The sequence below is a fragment of the Oncorhynchus gorbuscha genome, linkage group LG14, assembly GCF_021184085.1.
Source record: "Oncorhynchus gorbuscha isolate QuinsamMale2020 ecotype Even-year linkage group LG14, OgorEven_v1.0, whole genome shotgun sequence".
In the NCBI taxonomy this organism is placed as follows: domain Eukaryota; kingdom Metazoa; phylum Chordata; class Actinopteri; order Salmoniformes; family Salmonidae; genus Oncorhynchus; species Oncorhynchus gorbuscha.
Genome location: NC_060186.1, coordinates 32588492 through 32614954, shown reverse-complemented (window position 1 = coordinate 32614954; position 26463 = coordinate 32588492). Strand labels below are relative to the sequence as shown.

Here is a 26463-nt window from a genome sequence, read left to right as displayed (position 1 = left end):
CAAAGGTAAGGCATTTATTATATCGTTATTTCTGACTATTGTGTCGCACCTGCCTGGTTGAAAAAGGATTTTCATGTGTTTCAATGTGGGGCGCTGTCCTCAGATAATCGCATGGTCTGCTTTTGCCGTAAAGCCTTTTTGAAATCGAACACAGCGGCTGGATTAACAAGAAGTTAAGCTTTATTTTGTTGTATTACACAGATATTTTCGTGAATGTTGAATATTAATATTCTTGTTGTTTGAATTTGGTGCTCTGCAATTTCACTGGATGTTGTCAAATCGATCCCGCTAAAGGGATTGGCGAGTGAAGGGATCACTAAGAGGTTTTAACAAAGTTAACAATTTTCACTGTAGTGTCCAAAACGTCTTTCAAGCTGTCAGGCATTCCCTTGGCAGCAAGAGCCTCTCGGTGGATGCTGCAGTGTACCCAAGTGGCGTCGGGAGCAACTGCTTGCAAGCGCGTTACCACTCTACCATGTCTCCCTGTCATGGCGTTTGCACCATCAGTACAGATAACAACACATCTTGACCACTAAAGTCCATTTGATGTCACAAAGCTGTCCAGTACTTAAAAAAGATCCTCTCATGTTGTCCTGGTTTCCAGTGGTTCGCAGAAGAGGATGTCTTTCTTAATTGACCCCCCATAAACCTAACGGACATTTACCAGGAGCTGTGCCAGGCCCGCCCTGTCTGTTGACTCATCCAGCTGTAATGCATATAATTCACTGGCTTGTATGTGAAGCAGTAATAGACATTTACATATATTTAAGATATTGACATATATGTAATTCATTAACAGGGGTCTGACTTTATAGTAAGTACAGCATCCTATGATACAAGGCATTTATGTAATAAATTACAATGGGTCTGACTCCAAGGAATGAGTGTTACACTGAGGCCTGTACTCTGGAGCGGGATCGATTTGGAGGTGGAGGGTCCGTCATGGTCTGGGACGGTGTGTCAGCATCATCGGACTGAGCTTGTCGTCATTGCAGGCAATCTCAACGCTGTGCGTTACAGGGAAGGCATCCTCTTCCCTCATGTGGTACCCTTCCTGCAGGCTCATCCTGACATGAACTCCCAGCATGATAATGCCACCAGCCATACTGCTCATTCTGTGCGTGGTTTCCTGTAAGACAGGAATGTCAGTGTTCTGCCATGGCCAGTGAAGAGCACGGATCTCAATCCCATTGAGCACGTCTGGGACCTGTTGGATCGGAGGGTGAGGGCTAGGGCCATTCCCCTTAGAAATGTCCGGGAAATGGCAGGTGTCTTGGTGGAAGAGTGGGGTAACATCTCACAGCAAGAACGGGCAAATCTGGTGCACTGCAGTACTTAATGCAGCTGGTGGCCACACCAGATACTGACTGTTACTTTAGATTTTCATTCCCCCCCTTTGTTCAGGGAAACATTCCATTCCTGTTAGTCACATGTCAGTGGAACTTGTTCAGTTTATGTCTCAGTTGCTGAATCTTGTTATGTCCATACAAATAATGTATGGACTAACATCCCACGTTTTCTGGTCTGTAGAGTTTAAACCATTTGTCATGTTCAGCCCGTGCTGTACATTGGCTGGTCCCGTAGTGGTCTCAAGGTTTACTATTCAGGTTCAGGTTCCCGACCACTATACACACCATCATAAAAAAAGTAGATCTGTAACAAAGAGGTTTCAGTCTGCCCATACTGAAGAGTTTCTGCAAACTATTTATGACTGGCTGTTAAGTCATAAAACCGGCCCAACAACTGCCTCTCTCCTAACCTGTGGGAGAGAGGGGGGTCTGACTATCTGTCAGCCACCGCCAGGTGATCTGGCAGCCTTGATCATCACCAAGGAGAGAGAGTCATGAAACCGCTTCGAGTTTGCCAAAAGGCACCTAAAGACTCTCAGACCAAGAAACCTGGCACCATCCTCACGGTGAAGCATGGTGGTGGCAGCATCATGCTGTGGGAATATTTTTCAGCGGAAGGGACTGGGCAAACTGAGCAAAGTACAGAGAGATCATTGATGAAAACCTGCTTAGGACCTCAGACTGGGGTGAAAGTGAACCTTCTAGTAGGACAACGACCCTAAGTACACAGCCAAGAAAACGCACCAGTGGCTTCCGGACAAGTCTCTGAATATCCTTGAGTGGCCCAGCCAGAGCATAGACTTGAACCCGATCGAACATCTCTGGAGAGACCTGAAAATAGCTGTGCAGCAAGCTCACCATCCAACCTGACAGAGCTTGAGAGGGTTTGCAGAGAAAAATGGGGGAAACTCCCAAATACAGGTGTGCCAAGTTTGTAGCGTCAAATCTAAAAGGACTCGAGGCTGTAATCACTGCCAAAGGTGCTTCTACAATGTACAGAGTAAAGGGTCTGAAAACGTATGTAAATATGATGTTTCTGTTTTTCTATTTTTTTATTATACATTTGTAAATAATTTGAGAAACCTCTTTCTTTTTACTTATGGGGTCCTTATTGTGTGTAGATTTATGAGGAAAAACAATTAATCAATTTTAGAATAAGGCTGTAATGTAACAAAATGTGGAAAAAGTCAGTCCAGTCCTTTCTGTGTGTGTCTCTCTGTTAGTTTGCGTGTATGTGTAGTGGAGCATCTCACCTTCACTGTGCTGGCTGCCTGCACTCCCCCCCCTTCCAGGTTGGCTTTGGGGAGGCTCATGCAGAGGGTGTGGGTTGTAGGGCTGTGGGATGGGGTACTGGTAAGGGAAGGCCAGGGGCCAGGGGGCAGCCCCAGGGTGGGGCAGGGGAGCAAGGGTGTCTTGGTCAGACGCCCCACTCGACCAATCGTGGTCTCCCAGTGAGAGGTTAGCCATATCTGAGAGAGAGGGGAGGAGAGGAGAGAAAATGGGAGGAGGGGAAGGGAGAGAGTGGAGGAGAAGGGGAAGGAGACGAAACGGACAAATGTGTTAAAGAAGAAAGAGAAAAGGAGAGGTAAAGAGTCATAAAGAAAGCTATCTTGTGGAAGACAAAGGGATAATAAGACTCATTGCCACAGAGGTCTCCAAAGATGGAGAGTTGAAGAGTCATAAAGAAGGCTATCTTGTGGAAGACAAAGTGGTAATAAGACTCATTGCCACAGAGGTCTCCGAAGATGGAGAGGTGAAGAGTAATAAAGAAAGCTATCTTGTGGAAGAGATAATAAGACTCACTGCCACAGAGGTCTCCGAAGATGTAGTAGCACTGCTCAGAGAAGGTGATCTTGTTGACGGTGTGCCGGATGTAGCCGGCCTTCAGCAGGTTGCTGGCGTACTTCCTGGCCTCACGGCGGTCAGTGAAGCCCTCCATGTGATGGTAGAGCCAGTCCACCACGTCCGAGCCTGGGACAGAGACAGACAGATGGAGAGAGTGAGAGAGACCTTAACAATAGTCCCTATGATAGCGAACAATACAGACAGAAGAGAGAGTGAAGAGAGCAGAGTAAAGAGAGAAAGAATACCTATGAAGGCGGAGGGGATTGTGATCTTGAGCCACATCCTGTCTCTCACCTCCAGGCCAGACTCTGGATTGGCCATCGCTTTGGCGATTGCTGCCATGTCGCTGTGAATGGATAAATGAAAGTCATCGAGCCCTGGGAGGGAAAGAAGGAAAGAGCAACAGTCAGATAGCTGCAGCAGTGAAACAACCCAGCAGGCAAAACTGTCAAAAAAACTGGTTGAAATGACATCCTAACAACATTATTTCAACCAGTTTCTGGTTGTAATAATAATTTCGCCCAGTCTTGCCCACTGGGAAACACCAAGGGAGCCATTCATTCATTCATTCATTCAGCAGCAAGCGGGAAATGAAGTAAGCAGAAGTGGCAGTCGTGCAGCAACCCACTAGGGAAAATGTATTGACAAGATGGCAGGATTGACTTTTCTGTCATCAGGTTCAGGTTATACAGACTAAAATAGGACAAATTTTTCTACGCGTCTTTTTAGAGACCAGAAAAATATGTGTTATTTTCTACCAGATGTCTTGATGTCGACACAACCAGATTTCGACCACAAACTTTTGTCATTGGGTTGTCCCATGCCAACTCTTGCCCGCTGGGGATGGTGGAGAGGGAAAGGGAGGGGTGACTTACGCTCAGTCTCAGGGATGGAGCTTGTGATGGAGGAGCTGGTGGAGGTGATGGTGGTCAAAGAAGGGCTCATACCATACACTGGGTACGCCCCCGTCATTGCTGCGGTGTGAGACACCCAGGCAGCAGGGTCTATGGGACGGATCGGCTCACCTACACAGAGAAAGAGTTGTTTTGTCACTGTGGAACATGGTAAAACACATTTACATTGATTTCCCCCCATAAAAGCAAATGATATGTCAAATCTTAGAGGTGACATTTGATCCTCCCAAGAGGAAAATATATCAGTCTAATTACATGATGCTGTGTGTGAGTACTCACTTCTCGGCAGTGTGAAGCATCCTCGAGGGTTAGGATCCCAGCACTTAGCCACAGTCAGAGTAATAGGGCTGTCAACAATTACACACAGCAAACACTCAGTTTACACGTAGTTTATACACACACAAACCAGCAGCAATGTGTGATACTCAGTACGTATCAGTGTGTAGGTTTCAGTGTGTGTGAGACTGCTCCTTATCCCGGTTTATGCACAATCTCCCTCAGTACTCTGACTGCATCATCACTGTGTGATACTCAGTAGGTTTCAGTGTGTGAGAGACTGCTCCTTACCCTGGTTTATGCACAATCTCCCTCAGTACTCTTACTGCATCATCATTGCTCATGTTTTCAAAGTTAATGTCGTTCACCTGGAGAAGAGGGGATGAGAGAAGGGGTGATGTAGAAAAGGGAGAGAAAGAAACCAGGAAATCCTACCAACCAAGTCCAATTAAAGATCCCAAAACCATTCCTCCTATTGTCACTTTCTTGACAATTATAAATACTTTAAAGCACGACTTAAGTCATTTTGGGGGGTTTCTGTACTTCACTATTTATATTTTCAGAACATTTTACTTTTTACTCGATACTTTTTCCCTGACACCCAAAAGTACCCAAAAGATTTTGAATTCTTAGCATGTGGACTGGGATATGTTCCGTATTGCGTCAGACGACAACATTGAAGAATACACTGATTCGGTGTGCGAGTTCATTAGAACGTGCGTTGAAGATGTCGTTCCCATAGCAACGATTAAAACATTCCCAAACCAGAAACCATGGATTGATGGCAGCATTCGTGTGAAATTGAAAGCGCGAACCACTGCTTTTAATCAGGGCAAGGTGACTGGAAACATGACCGAATACAAACAGTGTAACTATTCCCTCCGCAAGGCAATCAAACAAGCTAAGCGTCAGTATAGAGACAAAGTAGAATCTCAATTCAACGGCTCAGACACAAGAGGTATGTGGCAGGGTCTACAGTCAATCACGGATTACAAAAAGAAAACCAGCACCGTCACGGACCAGGATGTCTTGCTCCCAGGCAGACTAAAAGACTAAATAACTTTTTTTTATTTGAGGACAATACAGTGCCACTGACACTGCCCGCAACTAAAACATGCGGACTCTCCTTCACTGCAGCCAACGTGAGGAAAACATTTAAACGTGTCAACCCTCGCAAGGCTGCAGGCCCAGACGGCATCCCCAGCCGCGCCCTCAGAGCATGCGCAGACCAGCTGGCTGGTGTGTTTACGGACATATGTTGTTCCCACATGCTTCAAGAAGGACACCATTGTTCCTGTTCCCAAGAAAGCTAAGGTAACTGAGCTAAACGACTACCGCCCCGTAGCACTCACTCCCGTCATCATGAAGTGCTTTGAGAGACTAGTCAAGGACCATATCACTTCCAGCCTACCTGACACCCTAGACCCACTCCAATTTGCTTACCGCCCAAATAGGTCCACAGACGATGCAATCTCAACCACACTGCACACTTCCCTAACCCATCTGGACAAGAGGAATACCTATGTGAGAATGCTGTTCATCGACTACAGCTCGGCATTTAACACCATAGTGCCCTGCAAGCTCGTCATCAAGCTCGAGACCCTGGGTCTCGACTCCGCCCTGTGCAACTGGGTACTGGACTTCCTGACGGGCCGCCCCCAGGTGGTGAGGGTAGGCAACAACATCTCCACCCCGCTGATCCTCAACACTGGGGCCCCACAAGGGTGCGTTCTGAGCCCTCTCCTGTACTCACTGTTCACCCACGACTGCGTGGCCACGCACGCCTCCAACTCAATCATCAAGTTTGCGGACGACACAACAGTGGTAGGCTTGATTACCAACAACGACGAGACGGCCTACAGGGAGGAGGTGAGGGCCCTCGGAGTGTGGTGTCAGGAAAATAACCTCACACTCAACGTCAACAAAACTAAGGAGATGATTGTGGACTTCAGGAAACAGCAGAGGGAACACCCCCCTATCCACATCGATGGAACAGTAGTGGAGAGGGTAGTAAGTTTTAAGTTCCTCGGCCTACACATCACAGACCAACTGAATTGGTCCACCCACACAGACAGCATCGTGAAGAAGGCGCAAAAGCACTCACAAACTTCTACAGATGCACAATCGAGAGCATCCTGTCGGGCTGTATCACCGCCTGGTACGGCAACTGCTCCGCCTACAACCGTAAGGCTCTCCAGAGGGTAGTGAGGTCTGCACAACGCATCACCGGGGGCAAACTACCTGCCCTCCAGGACACCTACACCACCCGATGTCACAGGAAGGCCATAAAGATCATCAAGGACAACAACCACCCGAGCCACTGCCTGTTCACCCCGCTATCATCCAGAAGGCGAGGTCAGTACAGGTGCATCAAAGCTGGGACCGAAAGACTGAAAAACAGCTTCTATCTCAAGGCCATCAGACTGTTAAACAGCCACCACTAACATTGAGTGGCTGCTGCCAACACACTGACTCAACTCCAGCCACTTTAATAATGGGAATTGATGGGAAATGATGTACAATATATCACTAGCCACTTTAAACAATGCTACCTAATATAATGTTTACATAGCCTACATTATTAATCTCATATGTATACGTATATACTGTACTCTATATCATCTACTGCATCCTTATGTAATACATGTATCACTAGCCACTTTAACTATGCCACTTTGTTTACATACTCATCTCATATGTAGATACTGCACTCAATACCATCTACTGTATCTTGCCTATGCCGCTCTGTACCATCACTCATTCATATATCTTATGTACAGATTCTTTATCCCCTTACACTTGTTTGTATAAGATAGTAGTTTTGGAATTGTTAGCTAGATTACTTGTTGGTTATTACTGCATTGTCGGAACTAGAAGCACAAGCATTTCGCTACACTCACACTAACATCTGCTAACCATGTGTATGTGACAAATAAAATTTGATTTGAAGAAAAAAAATGGTACAATTAACACACTTATCAAGAGAACATCCCTCAAAATCCCTCCTGCCACTGATCTGGCAGACTCACTTTATTTTTTAATTATGTCTGAGTTCTGGAGTGTGCCTCAGAAATTACAGCCCAAATAAATGCTTCACAGAGTTCAAGTAACAGACACATCTCAACATCACCTGTTCAGAGGAGACTGTGTGAATCAGGCCTTCATGATCAAATTGCTGCAAAGAAACCACTACTAAAGGACACCAATAAGAAGAAGAGACTTGGGGGCTACTGAGTGGCGCAGTGGTCTAAGGCACTGCATCGCAGTGCTAGCTGTGGCACTAGAGATGCTGGGTTTGAATCCAGGCTCTATCGCAGCCAGCCGCAACCGGGAGACCCATGGAGCGGTGCACAATTGGCCCAGCGTCATCTAGGTTAGGAGAGGGTTTGGCTGACAGTGATGTGCTTGTCCCATCGTGCACTTGCGATGCTGAAACGGTCACCAGGTGCACGGTGTTTCCTCCGACACATTTGTGATGCTGGCTTCCGGATTGAGTGGCCATCATTTTCAAGATGCAGTGCAGCTTGTTTGGGTTGTGTTTCGGAGTATGCACTGCTCTCGACCTTCGCCTCTCCTGAGTCCATACGGGAGTTGCAGCAATGAGACAAGACTGTAACTACCAATTGGATACCACGAAATTGGGGAGAAAAGGGGGTAAAAGTAAAAAATGTTTAAAAAAAGACAACAAAAAAAGAATAAGAGACTTGCTTGGGCCAAGAAACACGAGCAATAGACATTAGACCGGTGGAAATGTTTCCTTTGGTCTGCAGTCCAAATTGGAGAATTTTTGTTCCAACCGCCGTGTCTTTCTGAGATGTGGTGTGGGTGAATGGATGATCTCTGCATGTGTATTTCCCACCATAAAGCATGGAGGAGGAGGTGTGATGGTGCTTTGCTAGTGACACTGTCTGATTTATTTAGAATTCAAGGCACACTTAACCAGCATGGCTACCACAGCATTCTGCAGAAATACGCCATCCATTCTGGTTTGGGCTTATTGGGACTATCATTTGTTTTTCAACAAGACAATGAGTGATGGCGTGCTGCATCAGATGACCTGGCTCCACAATCCCCCGAGCTCAAGCAAATTGAGATGGTTTGGGATGAGTCAGACCGCAGAGTGTAGGAAAAGCAGCCAACAAATGTTCAGCATATGTAGGAACTCCTTCAAGACTGTTGGAAAATCATTCCAGGTGAAGCTGGTTGAGAGAATGCCAAGAGTGTGCAAAGCTGTCAACAAGACAAAGGGTGGTAATTTGAAGAATATCAAATATAAAATATATTTGGATTTGTTTAACACTTTTTTGGTAACTACATGATTCCATATGTTATTTAAATATAATTTCAGCAATTACATTAACTTTTGATACTTATATGTGTATATTTAAATCAAATACTTTTAGACTTTTACTCAAGTAGTATTTTACTGGATCACTATCAATTTTAAGTAAGTCATTTTCTATTAAGGTATCTTTACTTTTACTCAAGTATGACAATTGGGTACTTTTTCCACCACTGTTAAACACAAACGCTCAACAAACACCTGCAACAGCATGTCTCCAGGCTCGATGCGTCCATCGGCGGCCACCGCCCCTCCCTTCATGATAGAGCCGATGTAGATTCCTCCATCTCCTTTCTCGTTACTCTGACCCACAATACTGATGCCCAGGAAGTTATACTTCTCTGCATGAAGGGAGGGAGGAGGAGGAGAGGAGGAAGGAATAGTAATGACAAGAGAAAGAAAGAGTGTTGAACAAAACAAAGGATACCTTCCCTACAGATGTAAACCAATAGCCAGAGTGAAGTATACATATGAATCCCTCTGAAAGGGGAGTCTTTGGCCTCAGATGTAAACCAATAGCCAGAGTGAAGGATACATATGAATCTCTCTGAAATGGGAGTCTTTGGCCTCAGATGTAAACCAATACCCAGAGTGAAGGATACATATGAATCCCTCTGAAAGGGGAGTTTTTGGCCTCTGATGTAAACCAATACCCAGAGTGAAGGATACATATGAATCCCTCTGAAAGGGGAGTTTTTGGCCTCTGATGTAAACCAATAGCCAGAGTGAAGGATACATATGAATCCCTCCTTGAAAATTGAGTCTTTGGCCACTGATTTAAACCAATAGCCAGAGTGAAGGATACATATTAATCCCTCTGAAAGGGGAGTTTTTGGCCTCTGATGTAACCCAATACCCAGAGTGAAGTATACATATGAATCCCTCTGAAAGGGGAGTCTTTGGCCTCAGATGTAAACCAATACCCAGAGTGAAGGATACATATGAATCCCTCTGAAAGGGGAGTCTTTGGCCTCAGATGTAAACCAATACCCAGAGTGAAGGATACATATGAATCCCTCTTTGAAAAGGGAGTCTTTGGCCTCAGATGTAAACCAATAGCCATAGTGAAGGATACATATGAATCCCTCTTTGAAAAGGGAGTCTTTGGCCTCGGATGTAAACCAATACCCAGAGTGAAGGATACATATGAATCCCTCTTTGAAAAGGGAGTCTTTGGCCTCAGATGTAAACCAATAGCCATAGTGAAGGATACATATGAATCCCTCTTTGAAAAGGGAGTCTTTGGCCTCGGATGTAAACCAATACCCAGAGTGAAGGATACATACGAATCCCTCTGAAAGGGGAGTTTTTGGCCTCTGATGTAAACCAATACCCAGAGTGAAGGATACATATGAATCCCTCTGAAAGGGGAGTTTTTGGCCTCTGATGTAAACCAATAGCCAGAGTGAAGGATACATATGAATCCCTCCTTGAAAATGGAGTCTTTGGCCTCTGATGTAAACCAATAGCCAGAATGAAGGATACATATTAATCCCTCTGAAAGGGGAGTTTTTGGCCTCTGATGTAAACCAATACCCAGAGTGAAGGATACATATGAATCCCTCTGAAAGGGGAATTTTTGGCCTCTGATGTAAACCAATAGCCAGAGTGAAGGATACATATGAATCCCTCTTTGAAAGGGGAGTCTTTGGCCTCTGGGCTCGTATACACAAAGCATCTCAGAGAAGTTCCGATCTACTGGTTGAATCAACGTTAGTTGACAACTCAACCAAATGTAAATCCAAATTAGACGTTGAACTGACTTCTGTGCCCAGTGGGTGGTCTCTGAATCTTGAAGTCAATCCATAAATCACCAATGATATAGACAATATCATATAGACGTAAAGTTATTTACATTACACAGATATAGATGAACAGTACTACTCACCCATATTTAAAGTGACAGTGATGATGTTCAGTGACATGGTGGAATCTGTGACGCTGCTGAAAGAGGACGACTGGACAGAAAGAGGGGGAGGAGTAGAGGAATGACTGAAAGAGATAGAGGTGAGGACATGCACAAGGACCACTGGCATCTGTGTGGTCTGTGTGTGTCTTACCCTCTCCATCCGTGGCGCTTTGGGTTTCCGCCGCCGCCGCCGATGTCGTCTCATGAGCCTCGACGAAGTGCTCTGCTCCGTGGAGCCACTGAACCTGCGGGTGATGACATCTCAGCGGCGATACAACTCACTGTGGTGTCATGACACACAATGCACACTCATCTGCCAGTGGTTGATTGGCCACATGTGACTCCATCCATTTGAGCCAATCTTAGACGTGGCCATTGAGCTCAAAGGGAAAAGCAACAGTCTTTTGTATGGCTTTTCTAGAGCATATGATTTGTGGGCACTTGAATAAGAGTAGATAGCGATCACGTAGAGTGTATACATCAAATGGATTATGTCATGTTTTCATGTGATAGGACACCTTTTTAGTGTCTTGGGTAAATGTACACTACTTGATCAAAGTATTCGGCCACATGCTCATCAAACATCTCATTCCAAAAATCATGGCCATTAATATGGAGTTGGTCCCCCCTTTGCTGCTATAAACAGCCTCCACTCTTCTAAGAAGGCTTTCCACTAGAAGTTGGAACATTGTTGCGGGGACTTTCTTCCATTCAGCCACAAGAGCTTTAGTGAGGTCAGGCACTGATGTTGGGCGATTAGGCCTGGCTCGGAGTCGGTGTTCGCATTTCATTCTAAAGTTGTTAGGTGGGGTTGAGGTCAGGGTTCTGTGCAGGCGAGTCAAGTTCTTCCACACCGATCTTGACAAACCATTTCTGTACGGACCTCGCTTTATGCACGGGGCCATTGTCATGCTGAAACAGGAAAGGTCTTTCCACAAATTGTGACCACAAAGTTGAAAGCACAGAATCGTCTAGAATGTCAGTGTACGCTGTAGTGTTAATATTTCCCTTCACTGGAACTAAGGGGCCTAGCCCAAACCATTATTTCTCCTCTACCAAACATTACAGTTGGCAATATGCATTGAGGCGGGTAGTGTTCTCCTGGTATCCGCCAAACCCAGATTCATCCATCGGACTGCCAGATGGTGAAGCGTGACTCATCACTCCAGAGAACGTGTTTCTACTGCTCCAAAGGCGGCGAGCTTTACACCACTCCAGTCGATGCTTGGCATTGCACATGGTGATCCCAATGAACCCATTTCATGAAGCTCCCAATGAAAACCATTTCATGAAGCTCCCGATAAACAGTTATTGTGCTGACGTTGCTTTCAGAGGCAGTTTGGTATTCGGTAGTGAGTGTTGCAACCCGAGGACAGACAATTTATTTACACGCCACGCGCTTCAGCACTCGCTGGTCCTGTTCTGTGAGATTGTGTGGCCTACCAATTCACGGCTGAACCGTTGTTGCTCCTAGACGTTTCCATTTCACGATAACAGCACCTACATTTGACCGGAGAAGCTCTAGCCAGGCAGAAATTTGACGAGCTGACTTGTTGGAAAGTTGGCATCCTATGACGATGATGATAGGATGCCACGTTGAAAGTCACTGAGCTCTTCAGTAAGGCCATTCTACTGCCAATGTTTGTCTATGGAGATCACATGGCTGTGTGCTCAATTTTATACCTGTCAGCAATGGGTGTGGCTGAAATAGACAAATCCACTCATTTGAAGTGGTGTCCACATACTTGTATATACAGTGTACGTGGGTGTGAGTGTAATTGGTCCTAACCCGTCAAGGCCTACTATACAACCAACACTGGTAGCAATGAATGAGGTGATCTCTTCGTATTTAAGGGATGTTCCACTCAAATTACAACTTAACCCGATTTTTCCATTTAGCATACTGGCTGTAGTTGTTTTGGGATATTTAGTCCCCTCAATGAGATAATTAAAAGCCATGTTTCTGTTGATCTGTTTGTTTGTGTGTGTGTGTGTGTGTGTGTGTGTGTGTGTGTGTGTGTGTGTGTGTGTGTGTGTGTGTGTGTGTGTGTGTGTGTGTGTGTGTGTGTGTGTGTGTGTGTGTGTGTGTGTGTGTGTGTGTGTGTGTGTGTGTGTGTGTGTGTGTGTGTGTGTGTGTGTGTGTGTGTGTGTGTGTGTGTGTGGTGCTCACCGACTAGATGCATCATCGTCTTCAGAGTTGAAAAAGCTTGTTGTCTCCAGCTCAGAACTCATCAGCGTGGATGAGCTCTCGTACCCCGCCAGCTCCGGTCGCCGCGTCTCGCGCTCTGGACGCGTGTGTCCATTCAACCTGCCACCTGAGGAGGACGCCAGGCAAGCGGAAGAGAGGAAAAGTCAACCGAATAGTGTTCAGTAGAAACAAATCGGAAGAACAGAAACATGGGAAGGGAAAACCTGAATGCAAATTTTCATTTTCAAAACCAGTTTTTTGTAAGCAAAATGTTTTGCTCTGGTATGCTCTAATAAGAGTATGAATACTAATCATTATGAATACTACATAATTACCTTTTCATACTATGTGCCAACCCAACCGAACTGTGCTGGTTCCGATATTTTATTTTCCCACTGTGCTTTTCAGCACGGTTCAACTACGGTGTAACCAGGCAACCTCAGTATAGCTTTGCTTCGCTTGGCCCAGCTAGGTTCAGAATATACAGTGCATTCAGAAAGTATTCAGACCTCTTGACTTTTTCTACATTTTGTTACGTTACAGCCTTATTCTAAAATTGATTTTTTTTTAAACATTTTTTCTCATCAATCGACACACAATACCCCATAATGACAAAGCGAAAACAGGTTTTTAGAAATTCCTTATTTACATAATTATTCAGACCCTTTGCTATGAGACTCAAAATTGAGCTGCGGTGCATCCTGTTTCCATTGATCATCCTTGAGATGTTTCAACAACTTGATTGGAGTCCACCTGGAGAAAATTTAATTGTTCGGACATGATTTGGAAAGGTACACACCTGTCTATATAAGGTCCCACAGTTAACAATGCATGTCAGAGCAAAAAACAAGCCATGAGGTCGAAGGAATTGTCCGTAGAGCTCAGAGACAGGATTGTGTTGATGCACAGATCTGGGGAAGGGTACCAAAACATTTCTGGAGCATTGAAGGTCCCCAAGAACACAGCAGCCTCCATCATTCTTAAATGGAAGAGGTTTGGAACCACCAAGACTCTTCTTAGAGCTGGCCGCCCGGCCAAACTGAGCAATCAGGGGAGAAGGGCCTTGGTCAGGGAGGTGACCAAGAACCCGATGGTCACTCTGACAGAGCTCCAGGGTTCCTCTGTGGAGATGGGAGAACCTTCCAAAAGGACAACCATCTCTGCAGCACTCCACCAATCAGGCCTTTATGGTAGTGGCCAGATGGAAGCCACTCCTCAGTAAAATGCACATGAGAGCCCAAATTGAGTTTGCCAAAAGGCACCTAAAGGACACACAGACCATGAGAAACAAGATTATCTGGTGTGATGAAACCAAGATTGAACTCTTTGGTCTGAATGCCAAGCATCACGTCTGGAAGAAACCTGGCACCATCCCTACGGTGAAGCATGGTGGTGGCAGCATCATGCTGTGGGGATGTTTGTCAGCGGCAGGGACTGGGAGACTTGTCAGAATCGAGGGAAAGATGAACGGAGCAAAGTACAGTGAGATCCTTCATGAAAACCTGCTCTAGAACGCTCAAGACCTGGCGTGAAGGTTCACCATCCATCTGAATACTTATGTAAATTAGTGCATCAAACATGATTTAGAGCTTGTTTATGGAAAAAAATGTTTTTTCTGTATTTCAATGTGGCAACTTGCTGAAAACTGTCCACAATGTTCATTTCATCTCAAATAGACAGCACAGCAAAAATTGGACATCCAGAGTGCAGCAAACATGATTTAGAGCTTGTTTATGGAAAAAACGTTTTTTCTGTATTTCAATGTTGCAACTTGCTGAAAACTGTCCACAATGTTCATTTCATCTCAAATAGACAGCACAGCAAAAATTGGACATCCAGAGTGCAGCAAACATGATTTAGAGCTTGTTCATGGGAAAAAGTTTTTTCTGTATTTCAATGTTGCAACTTGCTGAAAACTGTCCACAATGTTAATTTCATCACAAATAGACAGCACAGCAAAAATTGGACATCCAGAGTGCATCAAACATGATTTAGAGCTTGTTTATGGAAAAAAGGGTACTGATATTTCAGTGTTTTATTTGAATGCATTTGCAAACATTTCTAAAAACCTGTTTTTGCTTTGTCATTATGAGGTATTGTGTGTTAATTGATGAGGGAAAAAAACTATTGAATTCATTTTAGCTGTAACGTAACAGAAGGTGGAAAAGGTCAAGGGGTCTGAATACTTTCCCACTGGAGTCTACATATTTTTTATTCCTAACATCCTCTCTCTTCGACTCCTTCTCAGTGTCAGAGAGAATCATACAGGGCATTGGAGGAGAAGACATGATTTTGAGGTCCATCCATTGACTCTTTGGGTTTGGGTGCACTAAAAATAGTGGACTGGACCTTCGGCATCAAATGAACACACATGGGCACCCATGATTCAAACCCTGCCATTAGGCACAGATCTAGGATCAGGTTACTCCCCCTACGTCCTTTAAGGGAGAATGCAAAAAATGACTAGATCAGCATCCATGGGCAACTTCCTCCTATTCCTCCAATAATGGCTGCATTATATGTTATGACTCCTATGCAGTTAGTCAATTTATATATCATTAACTTCATAATACAACACAAAGTAAGGTATGAATCAATTGAATTCTTAATGACATCTCTATGGACCCACCTTGGTGGTTCAAAGGTAATACATGTATGCATTTTGGGGTACATCGAGACAGAATAGGCAGTATTGGGATGCACTCTTGTCACATGGTACCCTACATGTTAACGACACAAATTTCACACAGAACAAGGCACTCACTGGGCAAGGTTATTTTGCCATATAGTCATCCCAGCAGCCTATTTTCAAGATGGCCACCATTAACTTCAATGGGGAGGAACTGTATTGATTTTGCATGACCATAACTGAATAAATAATTGCTTTAATAAGACAGAAAATGGCTTCAAATATGTGTTACAATGAGGGTAAAACAAAATCGGCCCAAGTATGTAACCTTCAGGCAAAATATTACCAGAATAGTAGTAAAAATATACCAAAAAAGCATTCTGAATTGCAGAATTTTGCAGCCATTTAAAATATTTGACATTAAAACACTTAGAAAATGTTTTAGAAGCATTCACTGATGTCTATTTATAAAAAATTATATATGATTCTATAAATTGTGTTAACATCAAGAAATGTGATGTAAAACCTGCGCAGTACATTGCACCCTATATAAAATCCCAGAAAAGAGGTACAGGTAACTCATTTTTGCAAAATGCCTTCATAATGAGTGCACCAAACTTTACATGAAGCTGGGAAATGTCTAAACAATGATGCCTAGCTATTGGTTATTTATTCATTGGGTACACATTTTCCAATATGGCCATCAACAGGCTCTATTGGTTTTAATTGGATTGGTCTGACATTTCCACAACTCACTATAGGTGGAATACACCCTAATGATAATACCAAAAATATTATAGTTATGGAGATAATGCAGCCAATTCAGCCAGGTTTGCAAAATACTGTATATAATCTTTGTAAAATTCAGATCATAATTCTTCCCCAAAATATGCCAAAAACGCTATTCATATAACTGTTTATGATCAGTATTTGGATCTCTTATTTCTATATTTTATTTTCAAACAATTAAAACTGTATCTATAATATTCCTAAAGGGATCTTTCACTCCTTTGAAGTGATTTTAATGATATACAATATTGAATCCTGTCATATACACTAGATTCCAACATAACATTCTAACAAACTGCCTTACGATGAGGGCATCAACTTACATAGCTGGTAAAGTATTAAAGCCTTCGGTTTACAACCTTTATAGATTGTGTCTAGTTACACTATTTATGGAAGAAATGGTATATTTAAGCAATAAGGCCCGAAGTGGTGTGGTATATACCCAATATACCATAGCTAAGGGCTGTTCTTACGCACAACGCAATGCCTGGAAACAGCCCTTAGCTTTGGTATATTGGCAATATACCACAAACCCCCAAGGTGCATTATTGCTATTAGAAATTGATTACCAACTTAAATAGAGTAGTAAAAATAAATGTCTTGTCATACCCGTGGTATACAGTCTGATATACCACGGCTATCAGACAATCAGCATTCAGGGCTCGAAGCAACCAGTTTATAATGTAGTATAGGGCAGGGGTAGGGAAGCCTGGCCCTGGAGTGCCGCTGGCATGTTTTTGATATAACCGACCTGGTAGACCAGTTGTGTTGAATTTAGGCAATCACTGAACTGATCAATTACAAACATTGTGGATATACTGACAAGATTCATGTCTCTCCACTGTAACAATGGGAGTCGTTGTCCACAAAGCGGCATGGCGGTCTGTCTAGCTCCCGCTTATCCTTTCTTTGGATTGGTGGATACATCTCATCAGGGGCGCAACTTTCACTGGGGACGGGAAGGACATGTCTGAATTTGCATTTTTTTTGTCCCTGCAGTTTTATCATCGGAATATGATGCAAAACGAGGCAACGGTTTGCTTTAGGACCATGCGGGGATGCCTCCGAGCGGTCGAGTAGGCTGTTTGAAGTGTTTATCTGACTGGATTAAAACTAAATGCCCCTCCCCCACCACACACTTCTTAAACAAAAGTTGCGCCCCTGCATTATTGTAATCCTTTTAAAAATATTTGATGAGGGTTGTTGACGTCAACCACCTGTATTCAATGGAGAGAGATGCTTTGCTACTCGCCTCATGCCATGAATATGCCTAGCCATCTCGAGACAACTCCGATATGAAATGTTTTTTTTCTCAAAGTTGCTGGGATGTCATGTGTTCTACTTATATCAGGGCACTCGTATCAACGTAAGCATTACAAAACTTACATTTGATCAAATAAACCTCACATAGCAAATAAGCCATTAATTTTGACCTCCACACAAAAACTCCTTGAAAGAAACACCAAATGCTGGAGGGAGACAGATTTTCTATCGAGTTGGGCCTCTTCCTCTTCCTCTCTGTCAATTAGCTCAGCTGGTCAGGTGTAGTGCCTAGTTGGAACAAAATCCAGCAGTACCTGTGGTACTCCAGGAACAGAGTTGCTTAACATTGGTCTAGGGCCTACTGAATTGTATTGGTTAGTGGCTGCTGAGGTGAGGGTTGTCGAGGGCATCAGCAATAGCTCAATTGCTAAAAGATTGGATTTTTTCTAATCACTAATTGCATAATTTCAATAAAATGGGGCTGAGTCACTGGCTTACTGGTGTTCTTCCATGCCGTCCCTAGGAGGGGTGCGTCACTTGAGTGGGTTGAGTCACTGACGTGATCTTCCTGTCCGGGTTGGCGCCCCCCCTTGGGTTGTGCCGTGGCGGAGATCTTTGTGGGCTATACTCAGCCTTGTCTCAGGATGCTAAGTTGGTGATTGAAGATATCGCTCTAGTGGTGTGGGGTCTGTGTTTTGGCAAAGTGGGTGGGGTTATTTCCTGCATGTTTGGCCCTGTCCGGGGGTGTCCTCAGATGGGGCCACAGTGTCTCCTGACCCCTCCTGTCTCAGCCTCCAGTATTTATGCTGCAGTAGTTTATGTGTCGGGGGGCTGGGGTCAGTTTGTTATATCTGGAGTACTTCTCCTGTCCTATCCAGTGTCCTGTGTGAATTTAAGTATGCTCTCTCTAATTCTCTCTTTCTTTCTCTCTTTCTTTCTTTCTCTCAGAGGACCTGAGCCCTAGGACCATGCCACAGGACTACCTGACATGATGACTCCTTGCTGTCCCCAGTCCACCTGGCCGTGCTGCTGCTCCAGTTTCAACTGTACTGCCTGTCGCTACGGAACCCGGACAAGCTACCTGTTCCAGACCTGTTCTTTTAAACTCTCTAGAGACAGCCGGAGTGCTGACCTGTTGCACCCTCGACAACCACTGTGATTATTCATATTTGACCCTGCTGGTCATCTATGAACATTTGAACATCTTGGCCATGTTCTGTTATAATCTCCACCCGGCACAGCAGGAAGAGGACTGGCCACCTGTCACGGGTGAGCGCTACTGGAGGAGAAGTCAGGTGCAGGAGAGCAGAGAGTTGTGAACAGGCGCACACTTTATTTAGACAGGAGCAAACAGCAGACGGATGCTACTGATTCAAAACCTCCAGCAAAAATGGCAAAAGTGCAAAGCGCGAAAACAGTCACAAAAGCTGGAGTTTACCAAATAAACATACTTCGTGAAATAAACACGGATCATGGAAACCCAGCCTGGCGCAACACATAAAACACGTAACACAAAACAATTCCACACAAAGACATGGGGAGGGGGGGACAGAGGAATATACAGCAGTGTAATTAAGGAATTTAAACCAGTTGTGTAGGGAACAAGACAAAACAAATAGAACAATGAAAAATGGAGTGGCGATGGCTAGAAGGCCGGTGACGTTGAACGTGGAAGTCGTGACACCACCCCTCATAGCCTGGTTCCTCTCTCTTGGTTTATTCCTAGGTTCTGGCCTTTCTAGGGAGTTCTTCCTAGCCACAGTAATTCTACACCTGCATTGCTTGCTGTTTGGGGTTTTAGGCTGGGTTTCTGTACAGCACTTTGTGACTTCAGCTGATGTAAGAAGGGCTTTATAAATACATTTGATTGATTTGTAGGTCATTCTCCCTGACCTCCATAACAGGTAGATGTATTACATTATTTAAATAAAGAGTGGGAGCATGCTTTTGGTGTCTTATGGTACCCTGTAGGTTTTCTACGGTCTGAGAGTAAAAAAAAAAGAAACAGGAAGAACCAGGGAGAAAATACAACTCTTTCAGATCTTGAAAGGAACGAAGCCCTTGCAGGTTGAAAATATCCTTAAAAATAGACCAATGAGCGAATGTAAAGGACATAGAGCCAGATAAAATAAAATTGTTATTCCAAATAGGAGATAACTCGTGAAAATTACAGGTTTTGCCCAGATAATTATTGACTTGGAAACAAACCGTCAATAAATATTTTCCCCCAATAGATCCCATAAAATGATCAGGCAGTTTTTGCTTTATCCCAGAAGGAAGGTCCTGAATTCTAATTAAGTGGGACTTGCCCTCCTCTATTATTTCCCAGTACGACCAATATCCCGAAAACAAATACAGTTGAAGTCGGAAGTTTACATACACTTAGGTTGGAGTCATTAAAACTTGTATATCAACCACTCCACAAATTTCTTGTAAACAAACTGTAGTTTTAGCAAGTTGGTTAGTTCATCTACTTTGTGCATGACACAAGTAATTTTTCCTACAATTGTTTACAGACAGATAATTTCACTTATGATACTTATAACATACACTAAGTTGACTGTGCCTTTAAACAGCTTGGAAAATCCAGAAAATTATGTCATGGCTTTAGAAGCTTCTGATTGACATAATTTGAGTCGATTGAAGGTGCACCTGTGGATGTATTTGAAGGCCTACCTTCAAACTCGGTGCCTCTTTGCTTGACATCATGGGGAAATCAAAAGAAATCAGCCAAGACCTCAGAAAAAACAGTGTAGTCTGGTCCATCTTTGGGAGTAATTTCCAAATGCCTGAAGATAACACATTCATCTGTACAAACAATAGTGCGCAGGTATAAACACCGTGGGACCACGCTCTTGCCATACCGCTCAGGAAGGAGACGCGTTCTGTCTCCTAGAGATTAATGTACTTTGGTGCAAAAAGTGAAAATCAATCCCAGAACAACAGCAAAGAACCATGTGAAGATGATGGAGGAAACAGGTACAAAAGTATCTATATCCACAGTAAAACAAGTCCTATATCGACATAACCTGAAAGGCCACTCAGCAAGGAAGAAGCCACTGCTCCAAAACCACCATAAAAAAAGCCAGACTACAGTTTGCAACTGCACATGGGGACAAAGATCGTACTTTTTGGAGAAATGCCTCTTGGTCTGATGAAACAAAAATAGAATGGCCATAACGACCGTTGTTATGTTTGGAGGAAAAAGGGGGAGGCCTGCAAGTCGAAGAACACCATCCCAACTGTGAAGCACAGGGGTGGCAGCATCATGTTGTGGGGGTGCTTTGCTGCAGGAGGGACTGGTGCACTTCACAAAATAGATGGCATCATGAGGCAGGAAAATTATGTGGATATATTGAAGAAACATCTCAAGACATCAGTCTGGAAATTAAAGCTTGGTCGCAAATGAGTCTTCCAAATGGACAATGACGCCAAGCATACTTCCAAAGTTGTGGACAAGCCCTGACCTCAATTCGACATAATTTGTGGGGAGATCTGAAGAAGCCTGTGCGAGCAAGGAGGCCTACAACCCTGACTCAGTTACACCAGCTCTGTCAGGAGGAATGGGCCAAAATTCACCCAACTTATTGTGGGAAGCTTTTGGAAGGCTACCCATAACGTTTGACCCAAGTTAAACAATTTAAAGACAATGCTAACAAATACTAATTGAGTGTATGTAAACTTCTGGCCCACTGGGAATGTGATGAAAGAAATAAAAGCTGAAATAAATCACTCTACTATTATTCTGACATTTCACATTCTCTAAATAAAGTGGTGATCCTAACTGACCTAAGGCAGGGAATTTTTACTAAGATTAAATGTCAGGAATTGTGAAAAACTGATTTTAAATGTAAAGGTGTATGTAAACTTCTGACTTCAGCTGTGTAGTTCTGCTACTTGTAACATTGTTGTTTCACTGATGAGTCAGCCTAGTTAAATCATTAGATGTGATACCAATTTGCATGGTTTTTAAGATGAGATTCACCCAATAGAATGTTCTTTTGTTGTTTGAGTCAGTCATTTTCAATGAGCATGTGAACTTCCCAACTTTTCTCAACATTCTTTTTTTCAGCCAGCGAACATTCTATTGCATCGACTCCCATACAACAAGATATATAAAAGGTGTTAAAAACATAGAAAGCGGTTATCATATATCAATTTGATCAGGGGCTTGTGGGGAACAATTTAATACCATCAAACCTTTGCCACACCAAATTGGACACATGTTTCTGCTGGCCCATGGACTATAAGTGGGATAGGCTGTGACATGAAGGCAGATGGACAGACTAAGACTTACCATGGTCATGAGTGTCTTTCTCTTTCCTTCGCGGCCTCTCCCTCTCCCTGCCCCGGTCTCTCTCCCGCTCCCCCTCTAGCAACACGACTGACTCAGTCTCTGTCTCGTTGTCCTGAATGCCGGCAGCGTTCGCACTGATGGGCAGGTTAAATAAAAAGTCAAAGGAGGAGTAAAAGAGATGAAAGAGAAAGAAAATAAATGAATTCCAAGAGAAGGGATTATATTATATATCACAACGGTCTGACAGACACACAAAGTCAAGTCTTTGTTGCAGACCCATGCCGTTTAAGTGTCAAGTGCTGCTATCAGAATGTCAGTATGTTTTAGTGTCGGCCTCACCAGAGAGGAGCTAGCTGCAAAGAGAACGTGAGCGCCTGTCTGTCTGTAACTGCTGCATGCATGTGCACACCATGTATGTGTGGTTATGTACATGAATGCATACGTGTGTGTTTGTACATGCATACACACGCGCATATGTGTGTATTATGCATGAGGATGAGCATATGGGTGTGTACATTTGAGCACTGCAGTGGGCAAAATGGCATTAACCCGTTCTGACCAGCAGAGGGAAAGGGGCGTTCTCTGTGTGTGTGTGTGTGTGTGTGTGTGTGTGTGTGTGTGTGTGTGTGTGTGTGTGTGTGTGTGTGTGTGTGTGTGTGTGTGTGTGTGTGTGTGTGTGTGTGTGTGTGTGTGTGTGTTGTGGGTGTTGTGGGTGTTGTGGGTGTGTGTGTTGTGGGTGTGTGTGTGTGTGTTGTGGGTGTCTGATTAAGACCTTCCCAGCTGGCTGATTTAATATTGACCCCGAGTTCCCAGGGCAGAGAGAGACACAGACAGACAGATAATAGATATGATTTCAATAAAATACAAAAATCACACACAGAGACACAGAAACACACACACAAAGTATTTAGCTCTACACCTCACCATAGCTAAGTCAAGGCCACTTGGTTAGGTTAGATGGTCAACTAGAGTCACACACACGCATACACAGACACACACTTTGCAGATACTGACTGAAAAGAGGGGGGTCTTGAGTCTCCGATGCCACCGGTCCTCTCCAAAGGGGGTGGCAGCTCTGCCTGGCTATCTGCACACACAGAACCCCCATCGGAACCCCCATGAGAACCATCTGCTGACACCAACTGGGGGAGAGAGAGAGAGAGAATGACAGAGAAAGTATTATTATTGCTTGTGCTTACTTTGGCACTGTAAGTTCTTTAACTTTCCATGTCCCAAAAAGTATATTGAATTGAGAGAGAGAACGTGAATGAGTGAGTGAGATAATGATGGCGAGAGAGAGAGGTGAAGGGGGCTTAGACAAACCTCAAGTAAAACCCTATTCCCTCTTATATTGCACTACTTTATAACAGAGTCCTATGTTTGTCATTATACTACTAACTTTATTCTCTGTCTGGGGCTTTATTGAAAAGTAGTGCTCTATAAGAGGAACCGGGGAATCCTTCGAGACACAGACACAGTGAGACACATACAGATAGTGAGTAACAAAGTCAGTCATGATTTTGAGTATAAGTGTGTATGCGTGACAGTCTTTCGGAATTGTAAATGTGCTTATTGACTAGGTGGACACAAGACAGACACACATACAGTCCTCCATTGGCAAACACACACACACATGCCCTTGTTTATTTGGAATGCCCCCCCCCCTTTTCTCAGATTCAATCAGTAAGGCCCAGGATATTTCAGGAGCGTTGTGGAGCATCCTGTGATTCCAGTTAGCTAATCTAATCAGCTGGGGAATTAGGGTGAAGTGTTCTGGTCTGCCTCCTAAGCATCCACCAACATAGTGCAGGACGAAAGCACCGGGGAGCAGCTTTATACTATGTGCGGGGCTAATTATTATTTAATTTTTTATATATACACTACCAGTCAAACGTTTGGACACACCTACTCATTAATTTTTACTATTTTCTACATTGCAGAATAATAGTGAAGACATCAAAACTATGAAATAACACATATGGAATCATGTATTGTAGTAACCAAAAAAGTGTTAAATCAAAAATATATTTTAGATTTTGGATTCTTCAAAGTAGCCACCCTTTGCCTTGATGACAGATTTGCACACTCTTGACATTCTCTCAACCAGCTTCATGAGGTAGTCACCTGGAATGCATTTCAATTAACAGGTTTTAAAAAATGTACTTGGCCGCAAGTGGATCTTCCAGCAAGACAATAACCCCAAGCACATATCAAAATCCACAAAGAAATGGTTCATCAATATTTTTCAATGGCCATCTCAGTCTTAGGACTTCAACACCATTGAAAACCTCCGGTTGGAATTGAAGGTCCATTATCACAGTTGAAGTATATCAAGGATATGGAAATATTACGTATGGAGGAATAGTCTAAAATCCCTCCCACGGTGTTCTCCAATCTCATAAAACTGTTGTTGGCGCATGCAGTGATGTGGCCTGGTGTGGATATAATGCCAGGGCCAATTTCTTGTCCCACTCCCCTGACTTTGACATTAGGGTATTTTGTGTAGATCGCTGACAAAAAAATGACAATTTCATCCATTTTAATCCCACTTTGTAAAACAAGAAAACGTGGAAAAAGTCAAGTGGTGTGAATATTTTCTGAAGGCACTGTAGTTTCTGTTCAGATACACACCTCACATTTCACCATGCAATAAGCTTACATATCGGCATTACCAGTACTGTATCCCCTTAAGGTTGCCCATTCAAGCCCCAATGTCTTGGCAAATGGTCCAGCATTGGCTGCCACACTTTAGTACAGATGTATACATTTTTTCCTTTCATCCTAACGCCACTTTTTGCGATAGGCAAAACCTTAAAACTCTCCCGATACCACTGTGTAATCGTTTTCTTTATCTAGAGCAGTGTTTCCCAACCCTGGTCCTCGAGTACACCCAACAGTACACATTTTTGGTGTAACCCTGGACAAGCACACCTGATTCAACTTGTCAACTAATCATCAAGCCCTCAATGAGCTGAATGAGGTTGATTTGTCTAGGGCTACAATGAAAATGTGTACTGTTGTGGTACTCAAGAACCAGGGTTGGGAAACACTGACCTAGAGTACAGACCAGTGTTCTAAAGTTTGGGAAATGCATATTGCTTCACTGCTTCCTCAGCTTGCCTTATATAGAAAAGAGGAGAAGGGAAAAGAGAGGAGAAGGGAAGGGAGGAGAGTAGTAGAAAGTAGGAAGTAGAGCGAGGGGAGTGGCATCTGCAACAAGGGAAGCTAATGAGGTCCATCCAACCACACACTCAAAATACTGTGTTCAATCCTGAACAGCGAGTCTAGCCTGCTCAGTGATGGTCATGACCAGAGCTCGATCAAAAATGTAGCCTGATTCAGCCTCACCTCAGTGTCCAACCCCTCTTAGATGCTGATCCTGCGTCAGTTTTGCATTTTTCAGGCAGGGGAAAGGCAGAGTGCAGAAAAGAGGGAAGGAATCAGTAGACCAGGCCAAATACACTACATGGCCAAAAGTTTGTGGACCCCCGCTCGTCGACCATCTCAATCCACCCCAACCCCCTCCACTAGATGTTGGAACAATGCTGCGGGGACTTGCTTCCATTCAGCCTCAGGAGATTTAGTGAGGTTGGGCACTGATGTTGGGCGATTAGGCCTGGCTCTCAATAGGTGTTCCAACTCATCCCAAAGGTGTTCAACGTGGTTGAGGGCTCTGTGCAGGCCAGCCAAGTTCTTCCACATTGATCTCGACAAACCATTTTTGTATCGACCTTGCTTTGTGCAAGGAGGCATTGTCATGCTGAAACAGGAAAGGGCCTTCCCCACTGTTGCCGCAAAGTTGAAAGCACAGAATTGTCTAGAATATTATTGTATGCAACTTTACAGTTGGCATTATGCATTGGGGCAGGTTGCGTTCTCCTGGCATCCACCAAATCCAGATTCGTCCGACTGACTGCCGGATGTTGAACTGTGATTCATCACTCCAGAAAACACATTTCCTGGCTTGTGTGCGGCTGCTCGGCCATGGAAACCCATTTCATGAAGATCCAGACTAACAGTTATTGTGCTGACGTTGCTTGCAGGGGCAGTTTAGAACTCGGTAGTGAGTGTTGTAACTAAGGACACACTTTTTTTTTAATGAGCTATGTGCTTCAGCACTTGGCGGTCCCATCCGGTGAGCTTCTGTGGTCTACCATTTTGTGGCTGAGCTGTTGTTGCTCCTAGACGTTTCCACTTCACAATTACAGCACTTACATTGACTGGGGCAGCTCTAGTAGGGCAGACATTTTACAAACGGATTTGTTGGAAAGGTGGCATCCTATGACTGTGCCACGTTGAAAGTCAAAGAGCTCTTCACTAAGGCCATTCTACTGCCAATGTTTGTCTATGGAGATTGCATGGCTGTGTACTCAATTTTATACACCTGTCAGCAATGGGTATGGCTGAAATAGCCGAATCCACTCATTTGAAGGGAATAATACTTTTGTATATACATTTGGAAATTATTCAGACCCATTCACTTTTTTCACATTTTGCTATGTTACAGTCTTATTCTAAAATTGATAAAAACGTTTTTACCTCATCAATCTACCCCATAATGACAAAAACTATTTTTTATAGATTTTTGATGATTTATAAAAACTAAAAAAACGTAAATATCACAAGTATTCAGACCCTCTAATCAGTACTTTGTTGAAGCAC

At 43.8% G+C, this 26463-nt stretch overlaps 1 protein-coding gene across 1 annotated transcript in view; it reads right to left on the bottom strand.

Moving 5' to 3' along the window:
• The window catches only part of LOC123994803 (segment polarity protein dishevelled homolog DVL-3-like), a 53914-nt gene that overhangs the window by 4186 nt on the left and 23265 nt on the right, over positions 1-26463 (bottom strand). The window contains 12 exon segments of the mRNA XM_046297801.1: positions 2603-2818; positions 3153-3320; positions 3440-3571; positions 4070-4219; positions 4388-4455; positions 4676-4752; positions 8928-9067; positions 10615-10684; positions 10787-10880; positions 12806-12950; positions 21802-21935; positions 22816-22943. Coding sequence (XP_046153757.1) covers positions 2603-2818; positions 3153-3320; positions 3440-3571; positions 4070-4219; positions 4388-4455; positions 4676-4752; positions 8928-9067; positions 10615-10684; positions 10787-10880; positions 12806-12950; positions 21802-21935; positions 22816-22943 — 1522 coding nt within the window.